General features: G+C 34.6%; 3 protein-coding genes and 1 non-coding gene across 4 annotated transcripts; 3 read left to right on the top strand and 1 right to left on the bottom strand.

Annotated features, from left to right (window-relative positions):
* The first annotated feature begins 505 nt into the window (after positions 1 to 505).
* On the top strand, positions 506 to 578 carry TRNAA-UGC (transfer RNA alanine (anticodon UGC)). Its single transcript has one exon. It is a non-coding gene; the product is annotated as a tRNA-Ala (tRNA).
* A 606-nt stretch (positions 579 to 1,184) lies between these two features.
* On the top strand, positions 1,185 to 1,732 carry LOC108195102 (alpha-amylase/subtilisin inhibitor). The gene is made up of 2 exons (XM_064081350.1): positions 1,185 to 1,537; positions 1,690 to 1,732. The coding sequence occupies exons 1-2, from the start codon at positions 1,185 to 1,187 to the stop codon at positions 1,730 to 1,732; spliced, it is 396 nt and encodes a 131-aa protein (XP_063937420.1).
* Positions 1,733 to 3,971: 2,239 nt separating this feature from the next.
* On the top strand, positions 3,972 to 5,549 carry LOC108194426 (probable clathrin assembly protein At4g32285). Its single transcript, XM_017361371.2, has one exon. It carries the CDS (start codon positions 4,070 to 4,072, stop codon positions 5,399 to 5,401), a length of 1,332 nt encoding a protein of 443 aa, XP_017216860.1. The 5' UTR covers positions 3,972 to 4,069; the 3' UTR covers positions 5,402 to 5,549.
* Positions 5,550 to 9,245: 3,696 nt separating this feature from the next.
* LOC108193281 (cytochrome P450 CYP71D313) lies at positions 9,246 to 11,258 on the bottom strand. Its single transcript, XM_017359876.2, has 2 exons — positions 10,270 to 11,258; positions 9,246 to 9,998 (listed from the first exon to the last, which is right to left on the bottom strand). The coding sequence occupies exons 1-2, from the start codon at positions 11,173 to 11,175 to the stop codon at positions 9,375 to 9,377; spliced, it is 1,530 nt and encodes a 509-aa protein (XP_017215365.1). The 5' UTR covers positions 11,176 to 11,258; the 3' UTR covers positions 9,246 to 9,374.
* Between the last annotated feature and the right edge of the window lie 6,252 nt (positions 11,259 to 17,510).

Genomic DNA, 17,510 nt, shown 5'->3' with positions numbered 1-17,510 from the left:
ATATCAAGTAGGTCACAGGTCTCTATGGGTGCCTAACTCACTAAAATGAATTAAGAATATGAAGCCGGTCATCCTGTTATATTCATTCAAATCTTTCATAGAAAATGTAACGAATGGATCATGACATTGACACGACTGTTGTGATGTGGTATGAGTTAGAAATTGGACTAATAATTAATACGAAAAATCCATATAGTAAAAATAATTACGATTTTTTAACACATATATAAACTATAACACCTCTTTGTTTTTGTCATTGTACCTTCGACATCCCGTAAAGAAAACGAGTGAAATAGTATGGAACAAGAATACATGATTTATTATAAATCTGCAGACATAAAATTTTAGTAAACAGGGTGAATGCATGATGCATAAAGAGCCCAAAGTAAATATAAAGCAGCAACACTTGCATGGGAAATGCATTAAAGATGCTCTGTAAACAAACATGAAGGGCCGGTTTAGAACAACAATATTGTGGAAGTTGGGTAACTTGATTATAATTGAAGGGGATGTAGCTCAAATGGTAGAGCGCTCGCTTTGCATGCGAGAGGTACAGGGTTCGATCCCCTGCATCTCCATTTTTCTAATAATTTTTCTTGTGGGTCAGACTTGAGAGAGAGAGACCCTTGTTCTACAGGCATTGATTTTGGTTAGGTTGTGTCACATGTCCTGTTTTGAATACCAACTGCCTACATTCATGAAGTCCATCTCATAAGCTACGCCAACCAAGAAATGACTTGGCATCTATTACACAACACTAACGATTGGATAGGCCAGTGGTGGGTTTATCCGGACACCCGGATTCGACTCTGCCTCACCCCGAGAATTATTAGAACATTATTAGAACATATACCATTTGTAAGACATATAAGCCTGCATTGTCGAAAAAAAAAGGAATCTTACTTTTCTCCCCTCCCTCTCGTGAACTTTCATTTTTGTCTCCATTTGATAATAATACATGATCATGCATTTGGACCACATCAAAAATCTTCATAAATGGACATCAAATCCACTAGATTTAGCCACAAACTCATCACTTATACAGTTAATGTTCTGTTCTGTGTCCAATTTATAGTCTGTGTTCTCCTGCTTAGTTTTTGACATTTTGTTCAGTATCTAAGTGTTCAAGTATGTGCACCAAATCTGCTGCATTTCTGTGTATTATAATCGTCTCGTGTAACGCTATGCTCCTCGGGCATTGCTTGGGACCTGGAGACTTCCAGGCAGTGCTAGATGTAGATGGTCAAGAACTACAAGTTGCTGCCAAGTACTATATATTGCCTGCTGCCCCGGGTGGGGGAAATGGTGGTGGTGGCCTTGGCCTTGCGTCGAGAGACAGGAGATGCCCTTTTTATGTGATGCAAGAGAGTCATGAACAATCTAATGGCCTGCCAGTAAGATTTTTACCAGTGAACTATAAAGCGGATGCTAATGTGAGCTTGTCTAGTGATTTGAATATTGTGTTTCATGCTGCTACAATCTGTGTGCAATCCACTGGGTGGAAAGTTGGAAGCGTCGATGAGATTACTGGACGGAGGTATGTTAAGAGTGGGGGGCTAACGGGGCACCCAGGGGTGAATACAGTGAGTAATTGGTTTAAGTTTGAAAAGAATGAGAATGGTGATGGGTACAAAATAGTTTTCTGTCCTAGTGTTTGTAGCTTCTGTAAGGTTGTTTGTGGGAATGTAGGCGTGTTCGACGAAAATGGGAAGAAATGGCTTGGCTTAAGTGATGGTGATCCTCTCATTGTTATGTTTAAAATGGCTTAGATTTGATTTTCGGGTTCTTATTTATACCCCATTTCAGAATAGTCATGCTTTGTTTTCTCTAATTTGCTGTGGTCTCTTGGCTTCAAAAGTGGGATAAGCAATCAGCACTAGTAAAGAGTTCTACAGCAATAAAATTGTACAAGCAAGCCAGATTACAGGAGCAGTTTATAAAATGTCAAGAGAAGTACTTTTTCTAATCAAACTGAAGTTTGCATATCTAGAATCAGAATACATCATGCTTGAAAAATTGATACCTTCAAACAATCAGTAACTTTCTTCACTTGATCTTCTTTAATTCTCTGTGCAGACTGCGCAATAGCATGATGCAAAGTGTGTATATCTCCTATACCAATGGAATTTCCTCGAGTTGCAGACATTCACCCAACTTTAAGTGCTCAAGCATCGGAAATTCCTCATTACTGGCACTCCATTGGACAATTCTCATGAACTTGAATGCCAAATGTTTGAGGCCACAGAACCCACCATCATTAGTTTCCATCGTTCACCGTGGAATGCTTCACACTGTAAATTGAGAATCTCCAGGGCTGGTGGCATTCCAATTTTTTGCATTTTATCCCATTTTAAAAAAGTACATACTAGTGTAAGCTTCTTTAGTGTTGCAGGAAACATACTTGACTGGACAACTCCCCGTATGATAACCTGTTATCAAAGGGAATCTCCGACTTCATATCGTTTTGAACAAACAAAAATTTTCTAGATGTTGTAATTCGCCAAGATTCAAGTTCTTCAACATTTTGGAGGACAGAAACAAGCTTGTATTGATACCTAGATTTCAGAGAAACAAGCTATCATATGTTAATTCTTATGAAGTTTCTCTTTAGCGGAACAGAGAGGTCCTTCGAGGTATGGTGTGTGTGAACAATCAGCGTATACTGGATGTCACCAAAGAGGAAAAGATGTAGAGAAACATCGGGCACAAAATCAATAGATGCTTGAGGCCATTTGGTAAAATATTATCCCATGCATGGCTGAATCATCATAGTTGTTTTTTTGTCTTTGGGGTCAAATTCGTCTAGCTCTTATCTTTGTATAAAAATTGAAAACCAATTCCTATATCACACACCATGATTGCACCACGCAAACGATCCTCAGGATCATGGATTCATGGTAAGCTATCCTGTACACTTCTACTACGTCCTTAAAAAAATATACACACAATTTACAGACACAAATATTGATGCTAACATATCATCTCTAACACTATAGAAGCTTACACCAGTGTCTACTTTCTTAAAACGGACTCGAATGCATATGAATGGAAATTTACACAACCTTGAAGTTCTACAATGAGCCCGTTTGGTTTATCTTATGACTTATGACTTAACGTCACTTATGTGATAAGTTGGGAGTTTAAAATATCTGTTTGAGTAATTTTGACTTATTAATGACTTGAAGGTTACAAAAATATAAAATAAAAATAAAATTGATTTATGGGTAACTTATGGCTTAGGGGTAATTGTATAAAAAAAATAAGTCACTGAAAAAAATACCTCAAACTAACTTCTGGCTTTAAGTCTGCTTTTGACTTATTTCTGACGTTAAGCCGACTTCTGACTTATTACACAAACAAATATATTTCAGCTTAAGGCTCTATGACGCATTCTGCGTAGAAAAGTCGGAAACAAATGATCTGGGTTCCATTGGCTCACACATTTGGCATTTAATTTCATTAAAATTGTTCAGTGGAGTGCCTGCACTCAGCAATTTCCAAACCTTCAGAACCTAAAGCTAAATGCATGTCAGCAACTCAAGCCTTTAAACAAATCCCAGTATTACTTGAAAGGGAATCGACAATTCGGCAACTAGCTTATAAGTCCAAAACAATGACTAGATGCACATCACAGCAAACACTACATAACAAAATATACACTGTTGATGACTTAGATTATGAAATTGCACTGCAAGAGCCTAATATACCTTGTTCCAATATGCTTCTCAAGTACACGAAAATTTCTGGTTCAACAAGTAGCTTGTAAAATCATTCTTCCTGTACGGTGTTAGTAGAACATACATTCCGATGCTCGGATTGGATCTTTCGCTAATTACATTGCAAAAAATAAAAGTTTCTTATAGCTGTCTTTCATATCTAACATCGAAATGCCAATCTTACACCAATGTGTCCAATTTTTACAAAAACAATAACTCGCCGCCTCGTGCTTACCTATGCTTCACAAATCACAACCTTGTGCAAACACCTCTTATAGCCTGTCCTCTTCTGAACTTGCGAAACATAAACAAGTCAAGTACACCCTCGTCTAATATCTCCTCTGTTTCCCAACATGCAGAGGCGAATCAGACAAGTCTTCACCTCCGTAAGAGAGCACACCCTCGTCAGGTACGCGAAAGTTGCCACTGCTGGAGGGTTCTGTGACCTTGACTTGATAGTTGTCAAGGCCACATCTCCTGATGACTTTCCACTGCATGATAAATATGTTCATCAGCTCCTCAAAATCTTCTCTATTTCTCCTTCTTCGTATCACGATTTTGCAATTAGCTTTGCTAGAAGATTTGGGAGGACGCAATGCTGGAGAGTTGCATTGAAATGCCTTGTTCTTCTTCACCGTTTGCTTCGATCATTGCCTGATGATAATGACTTTCGGGACCATCTCCTCTGGATCCGATCCAATGGCTATTTGTCACTTAATCCGTGTCATTTCCGAGACTTCTCCTCATCAGCCTCTGAGGATTACACGCTTTTCATTAGATCATACGCTTGCCTACTTGATGAAGCGCTTGAATGTTCATATGTTGGTGTAGAATTACAATTTGTTGACCGCGAAGAGATGTGTTTAGTAAGTGAAGGTGATAAAATGGAAGTGTTCGACGAATTGCTTGAAATGTTGTTACAAGTTCAGAGCCTAATTGATAGAGTCATGGAATGCAAGCCATCCGGGATAGCTCCAAGGAACTTTGTGGTCCAATCGGCCATGAAGTACATAATTCGCGACAGCTTCATATGTTACTCAATTTTTAGAAGAAAGATCGTCGTAGTTTTAGAACATCTCACTCAGGTTCATTACAGAAATAGTATAACTGCTTTTAGTATCTACAAAAAAGCAGCAATTCAAGCAAATCAACTTTGTGAATTCTTTGATTGGTGCAAGACTCTGTTGCTTTGCGGGTCATACGAGTTCCCTTTGGTTGATAAGATTCCTCAAATTCAGATAAAAGCTCTTGAAACTTTCCTGAATGGAATGTGGCAGATAACTGATCAGTCGTCGTCTTCTACATCTGAATCTTCTATTACATCAACATTGGAGTCTCCATCAAGCTCAAATCGCGATGAAAAGATTATGAGGCTTGAGTTTCTTGGTAGCAAAGATTGCGGAAATGCCAAAGATAATTGTACCATGACAAAAATCAAGAAATTTGAAGAGATGGAGCCATTGATTCAATTTGATGATGATTATGATCAAAATTCTGGTTGGGAGGCTCTTCTAGAAGCTTCTATTAATTCGTTGTGCATGGCTTCAGAGAGGAACGTCGTCTTCTTGCCACCTGATAAATATTGTCAAGCCTGCGGATATGGATATGCGACTGATATTAATGATCCAAATGGATGGCAGATTCAAGTATACAATCCTAATGTTCTCAATCCGTTTAATTATTAGCCGATTTACTCCCACAATATGGGCTCATGGCTGATAATATTTACCTTATTCAATTAAATTCAATTTATCCTATCCATGTGAACTTGATTTCTGATAGTGATGATGTAACAACATTAGTGAGTAGTTACAGAGTTACAGCTGATTCTACAATTCCTTATGTATGTTACGAAATAAAAAAAATTATTTGATCTATAATGCCAGAACTGGAGCTGCTCTAGTGTTCTAAAGATGCAACACTGCAGAAGAATCTTTTAATTGATGATCTCTTAGTAGTAATTGACAGAGAATCATGCACAGAAGAAGATAAAATGAATTACAACGATTTGCTATTGACTAATCATTCACTAATCCATCCAGTGATTATATACCGTTATATCTACACCAAAATTTGTGATGTTATTATTCTTCTGTATTTTGGATGTCTGAGGCAACTTTGCTGAACTGGATAACTCAGCAATGTATATCCGAATTGCACTTAATTACCCGGCAATATATCTAAAAGGGGTACTAACATCTGGTATAGCTTTGTAGCTTTTGCTATGTCAGCATGTGAATCAATTTCCGCGCAGCCTGGCATTTTGGCACTCAGTGTTGCAGAAGTGGCTTCGCAGGCTCAACAATGTTGTTGGACTTTTACTTGTTAGACAATGTGGCCTTCTAACTTTTAAACCTTGATACTAGTTTGAACAATAACCCGCATGCTGGCCACAAAAGTTCGGGCTAAAATAGGTTCTCAATGAAATCCCTAAATATTATGGTGTCAAATAGGCAAGAAAGTTTTAAGGACAGCTTGGAACATCAAATTTAAACAGTTGATGACCTTGATGCTGGTCTTTTCAATTTTATATACGTTTGTGTTTATTCTAATTAATCATAGTTTGTTTGTTAGTTTAATATAGTTATAGAACATGTTTATGGTTTGATATGAAGAGAGAAAAGATTACATAAAAAAGACATGAATAGCATAACAGAACAATCACATTACGGCGAATACTATCACTACTCTTGCAAAACGCCCAGCTAGGGATCTAACACAGGGCATGACCACGTAACACTGTGGTGTCGTTTTAATGCACCTTGTCATATATTGAACCTGTTGTATCACGGAAAGATTGTTTCTCCTCTGTCCGACCAAAGTTTTTAAGCTCTATCAATCCAACTTGGTAGGTTTAATCCTTACACATCGTACGGATACTCATTCTTATACTCCACATTTTCATACCTCATTCCCAGAGCCGTACCTGAGATTTTATGTGCCCTGTACAAAATTTTAAAATGTTGCCCTATAATTAAAATAAAATAAAATAATAAAGTAAATAAAATACAAAAATTAACTAAATATTTTCTTTTATAATATAATTTAAATAAATCGAAAATCAAGAGATAAATACGAGTACATAATTAATAAGATGTAATCATTACCAAAAAAAACAATGACATAAACATAATTTATATGTAAACCTATTTAAATTTTATATAAATATATAATTTAATTAATGTAATTTTATAAGTTAATATTTTTCATTTAATATGTAAACAATTGCATGTAGTTATAAAATAAAATAAATTAATCACCTAAGAATTGAATTACTAAAAAAATGATAAAATATAGAAGTTGTCTACAAAACCCTAGTGTTCACGGTTGTATTATATTTTAATGAAATAAATAAGACTTGTAGTCTATATTAAATTATTATGATTAATTTTAATCTTTAAGATCAATATAACATGTTTTAAGTTTACTTATAATTGTAATTGATAATTAGTTAGCATGTATTATTTTTTAAACTTTATTCTGTCTGCACTTTTTTTTTTTGGAATGAAATTATAATTACTTTTTTTCCAACAATATATATTATGTGTATAAGGCACTAAAAAAAGGCCCCTCAAATTTTTGGGCCCTGTTCCGTTGAACACTTGGAACACCCTCAGGCACGGCTCTGCTCATTCCCGATTCTCATTTCCGATTATATTCCCACAATCCCACCATCATACAAACGCCTCCTAAATCAGATGTAACTTATTAATGTCAATGGGTCTGAATAATTACTCCAAGATGACACAGATCTAAATAAGGTGGCTAACTAGTTTGAACTATCACGGATTCTGAGATTCATCTACTCAAGTGAGGCTCAAATGCATAAGGCGGTATAGCGGTTAAAATATACTACACAATCGTGGTGAACCCTTCTCCTCACATCTTAAAATGTCAAAAGAATTTGTCACTTAACATAATATCACGAAGTACGGGCTCTGACAAAAATTACGAGTTCGCTTCTGATCAACCTTAGCATCAAACTTTTACCTCTTAAATAGGCATTTTTAGTCACTCTTCAACTCAAAAATGAGTTTTTCAGGGGAAAAAAGTGAATATTCAATAATCAATATGATTCTAGAAGTCTTAGGTTTGTAATTAATTCTCACATAGTCACATATCAATCACCACTAAAGTACTTCTACAGAAACTGGAAGTTAGCTCCTTTAAATTCAGGGTAAAAAGACCAGTGAGCAAGAGAAACCGATACTACAGTTCTGTTAACATCAGCAAGTACGACAGAACATGTATACAAAAGAGAAAATAAATACTTCCTCCGTCCCCTTCACGTATTTCGATACTCTTATAAAGTATAGTTTCATAATTTTTTTTAATAAAAATTTAAACATCAAATTTTTATTCAGTGAAAAAAATTAAAAAAATATATTATGTAACTATACTTTAAATGAGTGTGAAAAAACATGTCAAAAAGTAACTAAAGAAAATGAAGGAGAGAGGGAGTATGTTGAAAGTTGAAACTAGCTGCTTATCTCTAAATGACAAGACTTTTGGTTCACTTTCTCGCTTCACATCAATTAAATGAGAGAGATGAATGATTGGTTCGTCAATGTTGAAAATTTCTCCCCTCAGCCCGTCTTTTATAAAATGACGAATTATTTAGTTGGTGAATGTTGAAACTTTTCGAACTTTTATCGTCAGAGATAAATTCAAGATCTACTACTGAGAATAATAATTGATTATAAGTAGCTTAGTTCTTCTCATTCCCAATTGTCTGATGATTTATGATGAATGACGACCCTAATTTTTAGTTAGTTAATATCTAGCAATTCGGAACTTTTCACGAAAATTTCTTTTTGATGCTCAAAATCGAAATCAGGAATTCATTTACGATATCATCGTTGTTGCTGAGGTTTAATACTGACAATTTTCTTCAAAAAAAGGGTATTACAATACACCATGGTCTGTCTAAAATTTTTCCCAGGAACCTGCCGACTAGTTCTATAAGCCTGCTTAGGATTTTTCCGTAGGAACCTGCCGACTAGTTCCATAGCCAACATAGGTAGATAAATCGGACTAACAAGGCTATAAGATTGGAACCCGATCCCCTTTTTCCAAATCATCCCACTGTCTCTTCAACTCGGGTGAAGACCCGTGAGCTGGTTAGGTTCGAACCCGTGGTCCTCTTTCTTCAAATCATCCCACTGTCGCTTCAACTCGGGTGAACGCCCGGTAGCTAGTGAGTTTCGAACCAGTGACTCTTTGAATTAAAGCAAGATCCCGTTTCCAATGAGACAGCTCTCACTCTCGATTCTGACACTTTTTTGCATTTCATGTGAGTTCTTGAACTTAAAATAATATTGTGAAAGTTAAATAAGATCTATTGCTAACTTTTTCACTATTTAAATGAAAATTATTATAAAAAAAATAATTTATATTATTTTTTGGATATCAATCGAGATTTCATGGTCACCCCCTCACCCTTCCGGGCCCTGCAACTCAGTCAAGTGGTTCAGTAACCAGATTGATAAATTATTAATACGTACGTTCCTCAGCTCTGCACCTTACTCGTTACTGGTGAATAATAATTAAGTACGACAGATATTACACATGTAAATTGAACAACAATAAACTCTCGGCAACTCTCTGCTATAATTTATTTCCTAACGTGACAGTATGACAAAGACTTCAATTTAAAATTTAATTCACGGATCGAATCGGATAATCCGTAGCAATTAGCAATAGATTATTCTTCCTCTTGCTCGTAGCTGCATTAGTCTCATCCATGTCCAAATCCTCCGGCTTCATTTCATTAGGGAGCTTCCAATCGAAAGAATAGACTAATTGAGCTAGCGGAAGCTCAACGGTAGCTACCCCGAACGAGATTCCAGCACACATTCTTCGGCCAGCGCCAAACGGAATGAACTCGTAATTAGCCCCTGTATAATCCACCGAACTGTTCTCGAATCTCTCGGGTATGAAACTGTCGGCATTAGGCCAGTACTCGGGGTCTCTTCCGATTGCCCACGCGTTTACGATGACCTTGGTTCCTACGGGGATTGTGTAACCATCGATTTCACATTCTTTTCGACATTCTCTTGGTAGCAACAATGGAACTGGTGCATGTAAACGTAAGGCTTCTTTGACCACCAGCTTTAAGTAGCTCATTCTTGGTATATCTGTTTCGTCTATTCGTTCTTTTCCGTTCCCTACTTCCCTCACTTCGGCTTGCAGCTTCTTCATTACTTTCGGGTTTTTCATTAGTTCGGACATTGTCCATTCGAGCACTGCTGAAGAGGTATCGGTTCCAGCCGTAAACATATCCTGCAATCACATTGAAATGTTATTATAAACTAATTAATGTCATTAAGATTGCGTTTCGGAACATGTATTTCATTTCAAATTTTGAATTTTATACTAATATTTGAATGTCCTGGGTTTCAAATGAAATTCAAATCCAACTTTTTTTTTTTGTGTATCTAGACATATCATTTCATCAAATCCGGATTTCAAATGAAATCCAAATTCTCAAACAACCCATAATTTTTATTGCTTAAGACGATGTAAGATGGAATTAAGCATATGTAAAACTTACCAAAACAAGGCCTTGGATGTCATTCGAAGAAATGGGAAACTCAAGGCGCTGAGTCTGGTTAATTCTCAGAAGAACATCGACCAAGTCCTCCTCTTCAGCCACAACTTCAGATCCTTCTTTCCGGTTCCTCAATTTTTGCTCATGCTCCTTGATAATATAATCAAAGATAACATCAAGCTTCCGCCTAATTCTCTCCAACGCGGGCTTCATCCCGGTAATCAGAGGAAGGAATTTTATGGACCGAAACATATCCGCCATAAAAAACCCGGAACCAAGATGAGCAATCTCCTCAACACACTCCACAAGCTCATCTTGGTACTTGCATTTCTCTCCAATTGTAGACCTACACGTTATGGCATTAGCCAATTTACCAACCAAGTCACTAATATTAACTAGTGATCCTGATTGTATCGATGATCTGATCGATTGATGTAGCTGCCATGTCTCATCCTGCCGAATGGCACGAAAAGACCTTACTTTGTTCGCACTCAGAAGCTCCAGTGTACAAATCTTCCGCATCTGTCTCCAGTAATCACCGTACAGAGCCAAGACTATGTCACGGCAGTTTTTCAAAATAATAGTTGTTAAAATCAATTCGGGCCTATCGGCGCATGCAAGATCATTCGTCTTGAGCACTTCTTTAGCCACCCGTGGATTCGATATAACAATCGCCGATATTTCGCCGAGCTGCAAGTGCATTAGAGGGCCGCATTCTTGTGCTAATTCTCTGAGAACAAGGTGCGGAATTTTTCCAGCGACTTGGTGCATGTTTCCTATCAATGGTAGCTTCCGTGGCCCGGGAGGGAGATTCGACTTCGATTTTCGTCTCGATTTTTTGAGTAAAGAGACGAAAAATATGACGAATATGAGAGAAGATAAAATGGAGAAGGGGGACGGAAGTTCCATTATTAGGAAATTCAGATGATGAAGAGGAAGAAAAAGATGTTACTTTAAGATATGGTTGATGCCTGTTAAATGGGAAGTGAAGTGTTTTATAGAGCTTTACGTGTGTTATAATCTATAAATCTGAATATTTTTAATTGTAGACGACTTCTCGAAGAGGGAAAGTTTCAAGGTATCTCATTATAAAATTGGCATGCTACCATGCATGACAAATTTTAAATAGTCAAACATCAATATACTATATTTTAAGAATACATCATAATATAAATTTTTTTAAAATAAGATGAATTTTTGTTTAATAACATATTAGCAAATTTGTATATTTTTAAAAATTCATATTAAATATTTAGTTTTCCTTGGGGATGATAAGTCAGAAATGTTGATTCGGATCCATATATCTTTAGTCAAAAATTAAACAAATGACATGCATATATAGTTGACCAAGCATTCGTTTATGATAGGCTGGTGGGATATCGAAAGCCAAAGATATTCATTTAAATATAGTGGCTAGTCAAATTTGGCTAGTTAAGGAAAACGACAGCCGATGAATCTATGGCTCTCCTTGGAGAAGGCGTTCTTGTCAGTACAATCTCTAATAAACACTCTAATAATGAGTTTGCCTAACAAAAAGGTAAATATAGACTCAAATGACTTGTTATTATATTTGGTACGTGTCCATGTGCACATACTAATAATACTCTCTATACTCCTTATTTATTTATGTTACTTTTTGGCACATTTTTTCATATTTATTTAAAATATAATTTTATAATATATTTTTTAATTTTTTTCTCTGAATAAAAATTTGATATTTAAACTGTTATTCCAAAAAAGAAAATATTAAAAAAAATTATACAACTATACTTTATAGGAGTCTCAAAATGCGTGCATACAGTGAACGTAAACAATCACGGAGAACGAAAAGAGTAACTTTTTAGATAGTTATATTTTTATTAGTTCCAATTTTAATAATAACAATGACATCTGCATACACAAGATTCGCACCAATTAATATCTTCCATCTAAGCTAAAAATTATTATTAGCGTATATGGCCATGGATACACATGATCCTTATTATAAATCTCCATTCTAATATATGGTCCACTCGACCATGTCGCGCTTAGGTGCGGTTTACCTTGGTTCATGTGGTAGCGGTTGCGGGTTCCTACGTTAAAAAAAAATAAAAAAAAATATGAATGTATTTAAATTTTTTTGATGAAAATCGCAAATAAAAGTAGAATTGGAATGAACTTCCTTCTGAAACATGTGAGCTAGAATTCTATTTAAGATAATAGGAATAGAATGATGAAATGAATGAAAATTATAGTCATATTTTTTATCGAAACCAATTTAAAGTATAAAGTTTATTTCATCCTCAATCTTTCGTTCGATCAAAATGAACACAATCTTAACATACATACTTTTGCTCACTTTTAGGCAATTCACTGCTAATAACCACGAAACCACAAAGCTATTCACCCCCACGCATAGGGGGAGCTTTTCTATGTAATGCAGAATAAAGTGAAATTCTATTTCGCAGCACTTTGGCAGTAGCAGCAGGCCCCGTAGAAAAAATTAAAATAGGAAACACGTTTGCCTCCTTATAAATACTGGCGTTCAATAATTAGTTGAGCAATAATTATTCTCACAAGTCACAACTATCCACTTGAAGCACACCCATTTTATATGAGGCCAAGCATTGCTCGGCTGTGGGGCCGTTTGGATGAGCTTAAAATAAGTGTTTATTGCTTAAAATAAATAAGTGGAGTAGAAGTTAGAAGTAAGATAAGACTTATAAGTGATAAAAGTGTTTGGGAAATAAGTAGAAGCCCTGAAACAAAAGCTAGCATTCCTAGCTTTTTATAAGTGCTTCTTGACTTATTACACAAACAGTACAAATAAGTGCTCATAACTTATAATCCAGAAGCTGGACTTATAATCTGTAAACAAACACCCACACAGTCATACAGATAACGACTCATTTGACTGAGTTTATGATTTATGACTTAACACGATTTATTTGATAAGTTGAGAGCTTAAAATATCTGTTTGGGTAATTTTGACTTCAACTAACTTCTGGCTTTAAGTCAGCTCCTGGCTTATTTTTGACTTTAACCTAACTTGTGAATTATTACACAAACATACATTTTTCAGCTTAAAGCCAAAGATAACTTAAAGCCTGGGCTTAATCCCAGACAAACACGCTCAAGGTCACAAGGTTCTGTATAAACATTTTTTTTATGTATTTATTGTAGTATTATTTTAACCATTATTTAAATGATTTTCCTGAAAAAGTAGATACGCATAAGATAAAAGAACTATCAGCATAAGATAAAAGAACTATCAACATGTATTGATTCAGAAAGTGTAGATACAGAATCATTAAAAAAACTATATCGATATGTATTGGGTTGGATATCGGAACTCACTAAAATAATTTATCGAACAAAATTATCTGATCACCATGATGTTCGTTTTATTTTACTTTCAACAAAAATGATTTTAAAAGATCTCTAGATATTCTATTTTTATTTTGTTAAAACGATTGCCGTTGACGTTTTCCTCGAATTTTACGCAGACCACTCTGAGATAAATATTTTTTTTGTGCAATTCCAAATGTGACGTAAGTGTCCGTATCCTATTGGTGAAACTCACTACTGAAATTCAACAAACCCCTTGTTGTCTAGTTGATATTTGAAATAATAATTATCTCTTGGTAAAAGAATCATAATAATTCTCTCTCACATTATCAATTACATTCGATAGATTAGTACGGCCCCTTGTTGTCTAGTTGATATTTGAAATAATAATTATCTCTTGGTAAAAAAATCATAATAATTCTCTTTCACATTATCAACCTTCGATAGATTAGTACAATTAACTATTTTGATTAGCATTCCATATACAAATTCTGAATAAAATCCGGAAAGGATTCCGGGATGACTCACGACAGTAGATAGGAGGATATGGGTAGGAATTTATAATATTTCATTATTTATTTCGCACGCTAAGAAAATTATTATTGACGAATATTCATTATATTAAGAGGTATGAACATATTTGTCCTTATCCCATTCTCTTTAGAGTTCTTAGAGTCCTCTCTCAACACTGTTGGATCATATCTTTATCCGACGATTTGTAGTACACAAGCAGTTAAGCTATTTTAAATTTTAAAAACTCTGTAATAATTCCTAAACATTCACTCCTAAACTACCATGCATATCACAACCGCTAACAACACGGGATTGGCTCAGCTGTTTTGATTTTTAAATTAATGGGGGCTGATATCGTGCAGCTTCTTTGATCATTCAAACCAGAGCTCGACTGTATACTATAAAATTGTTCTTCGGTCCAATTTTAGATGGCAAGACCACTTCGTGTGCAGAACATCAACTTGTTCCTGCAGTCACAAATACAATATGCAGACACAACTTGTGCATATTAATACAATATGCTGGACACAACTTGTTCTCGCAGTTCACAAATCAAATGTACTTACTAATATAAGTTTTGCATTAATAAAAAAGCGCGTTATTCGTACATTCAATGGGGAATATGATTGTAACTCATAATTCATATACAGTATTTGCAGAACACCGAGCCCAATTTGTACACATACTCTACAACTATTAACACCACAAGAAAAGCACAAATTTACATCTTCTTGTTTATTAGACATGTTGTCGTATCCTACAAAAAATGTCGTTGTAGAATCAACACAGAAAGAAAACGTTGCAAAACAAATTGGTAGAATAATCTCTTTCCCACAGACTCAGCAACAAAATAAACTACCGCTACAATCCTGGGTCAAAACTATTACACACGCTCAATTTGAAAAGATAATGTAATTAATAATTTATCTATTATAAATTTCTAATTAAACTACAGTCGTTAGATAGAGAGTTAAATGAAGAGGCATGATTGAGATTCCGGAAACTCCAAACAAAATGGGACTCCATATAACTTTTCACTCCATGATTATCTATATTCATACTTTCTATAATAGATATTATCTTTTTGGTTCTATTATCAAATCAAGTTGTTTATTACTCCCTCTGTCCCCTTCATTTGTTTACATTGAGAGACGGGGGTTCAGCACGCATTCTAATACTTTCATAAAACGTAGTTTGATAAATTATTTTGAAGTTTTTTTTCTTTTGTATAAAAGTTTGATGTTTATATTTTTATACAAAACAAAAAAAATTCAAAAATAAATCATACAACTATGTTTTATATGCGCGTTAAAATGCATATCGAACAGTGCAAAAAACTGTAAAAAAATGAGAGGAACAGAGGGAGTATTTGCGTTGGTTAGTGCGGGCGTAAATTGTTATCCGCGAAATGGATAGGATAACAGATGCTAGATTTCTGAACCTCAAGGTTTTGCCACCGAGGGACTCTACGATCGTAATCATCCCCACTCGGAAAGAAGAGGTTCCATGCGTCCATCAATTACAAAGCATCAAACTTTCATAAACAAATATTTTAAATATAAAAACGGATATAAAATTTTGAAGATGATGATATATGTTAAGTTTTGATTCAAATAACAACACATATTTTCGCAAATAGCATCAATAAAAATATCATACTTTCATTATCATATCATATATATTTACAAAATTATAAATATCTAATTTAACGCATGTAACACTATTCAGCTTCGTGCCGGTTTGGCTCATGCTACTTATGATTTTTTGATAAAAGTCGACTTCTACTTTTCTTTTTGCCGTTTGTGTAAAATGAAGCATTTCTAAAAAATTAAGAATGATGATTTTTCGCAAACAGTTTAATTACTTATAAGTCTTAATTTATTTCACACTTTTGTTCAACTTCTTTATTTTAAATAAGAAATATTTTTTTTTTAAAATTTATCCAAAAGCCCTTCTTATATTATTTTGGGAGAGTCCACCGGTAGTTATCATTTTTTTTTTCAGGCACTGGTAGTTATCAACTAAGTTGCTAAGTAAACTTATTTTGTGTAGCTTAACTCTTTCCGAAATATAAATTTATAATTGTATTTGTGAAACGAAACAATAGTGTTTGTGTGTTCGAAATTATAACATGCTACACATGTGTAACTAAAAAAAAAAACAAAAATATAAACAAGTCAATGCGAAATCATCTCCTTCACGTAATTTCTCACAAATTACCAAACTAATGTAGAATAGTATTGTTGCGCAAAAGAAACACTTTCGGCGAGATTGAACGAGGCAAGAGATCACAGGGCTGTTTTGACAATGTTAAAAAAATGATGTTTTGCTTAAAGTAAAAAAGTGGAATATTAGAAGTGAAAAGTAAATAAGTCAATAAATCGTTTGGAAAAGAAACAGAAGCTCTGAGAGAGAAGTTAGCTATCAGTTTCTTAAAAGTATTTAATTTATTTACACAAACGGGTTAAAAAAAGTAGAAATCAAATTATTTACACAAACGGGTTAAGAAAAGTAGAAGCCAAAGACAACTTCGGCTTCTTCAATTCAAATAGATACTATACCTAGATGAGAAATGGAAAAATGATGCCAACAAAGTATTGGTGTGGTGGTAGAGCTCTTGCACCCTTTTGCCGGAGGTCGGAATGGAAAAATGAAGGACTAATATAGACTTTATACTATTCACATGATATGTGCAAAAAGCTAAATAATTTATGTAACATATTTTGGTGCCGAGTATTTTCATTATAAATTTTCACTCGAGAAAAAAAATATGGAAAAATGAAGGATTAATGTAGACTTTATACTATTCACGTGATATGTGCAAAAAGCTAAATAATTTATGTAACATGTTTTGGTGCCGAGTATTTTCATTTTAAATTTTCACTCGAGAATATAGCTATAGCACATGAAATCCAACTGAGTGTCGATTTAAGGCACTTCTCAGTTCTGATCAGCCGATCTTAAAATTCTATGTTTACTACTATTTGGAATTTATACACTAATTGGAAGCAGAGTTAACAGATCATTTTGCTAAGGTTGCTTTTTTACTGAGATTCTTGTTAGAAGATCTTCTCAGATTTGGTGAGCGGTCAAGTATGATTCGAGCCTTTGTTAGGAAAAAGACTTTGAAGACTCCCTCCGTTTTAATATACACATCCTTTTGACTTTTACTCGGTTAACTTATTTTGACTGAAATTTATATATATTATATAATTGAAAAAAATTTATAAAAAATATCATCGAAAAGTAAATCTAATCTATTTTAATATGTAACTATCTATTTTCTAAAATAATAAATAAATATTTTTTTAATGTTTTGTCAAAAATGAGCCAATTTGATTTTTTGAAATGCAAAAAAACAAAAGAGACATGTAAATTGAGACGGAGAGAGTATTCCTTATAAT

Source organism: Daucus carota, chromosome 7 (genome assembly GCF_001625215.2).
Source record: "Daucus carota subsp. sativus chromosome 7, DH1 v3.0, whole genome shotgun sequence".
NCBI classification, from domain to species: Eukaryota; Viridiplantae; Streptophyta; class Magnoliopsida; order Apiales; family Apiaceae; genus Daucus; species Daucus carota.
This window is presented reverse-complemented; position numbering and strand designations above follow the sequence as displayed.

What these genes read in the sequence shown, in the direction of transcription:
- LOC108193281 (XM_017359876.2), bottom strand. Translation starts at nt 11,175, where the DNA reads ATGGAACTTCCGTCCCCCTTCTCCATTTTATCTTCTCTCATATTCGTC. An exon ending in ACATCCAAGGCCTTGTTTTG is followed by an intron (nt 9,999 to 10,269) that starts GTAAGTTTTACA and finishes ATGTGATTGCAG; the next exon opens with GATATGTTTACGGCTGGAAC.
- LOC108194426 (XM_017361371.2), top strand. Translation starts at nt 4,070, where the DNA reads ATGCAGAGGCGAATCAGACAAGTCTTCACCTCCGTAAGAGAGCACACC.
- LOC108195102 (XM_064081350.1), top strand. Translation starts at nt 1,185, where the DNA reads ATGCTCCTCGGGCATTGCTTGGGACCTGGAGACTTCCAGGCAGTGCTA. An exon ending in GATGAGATTACTGGACGGAG is followed by an intron (nt 1,538 to 1,689) that starts GTATGTTAAGAG and finishes GTGGGAATGTAG; the next exon opens with GCGTGTTCGACGAAAATGGG.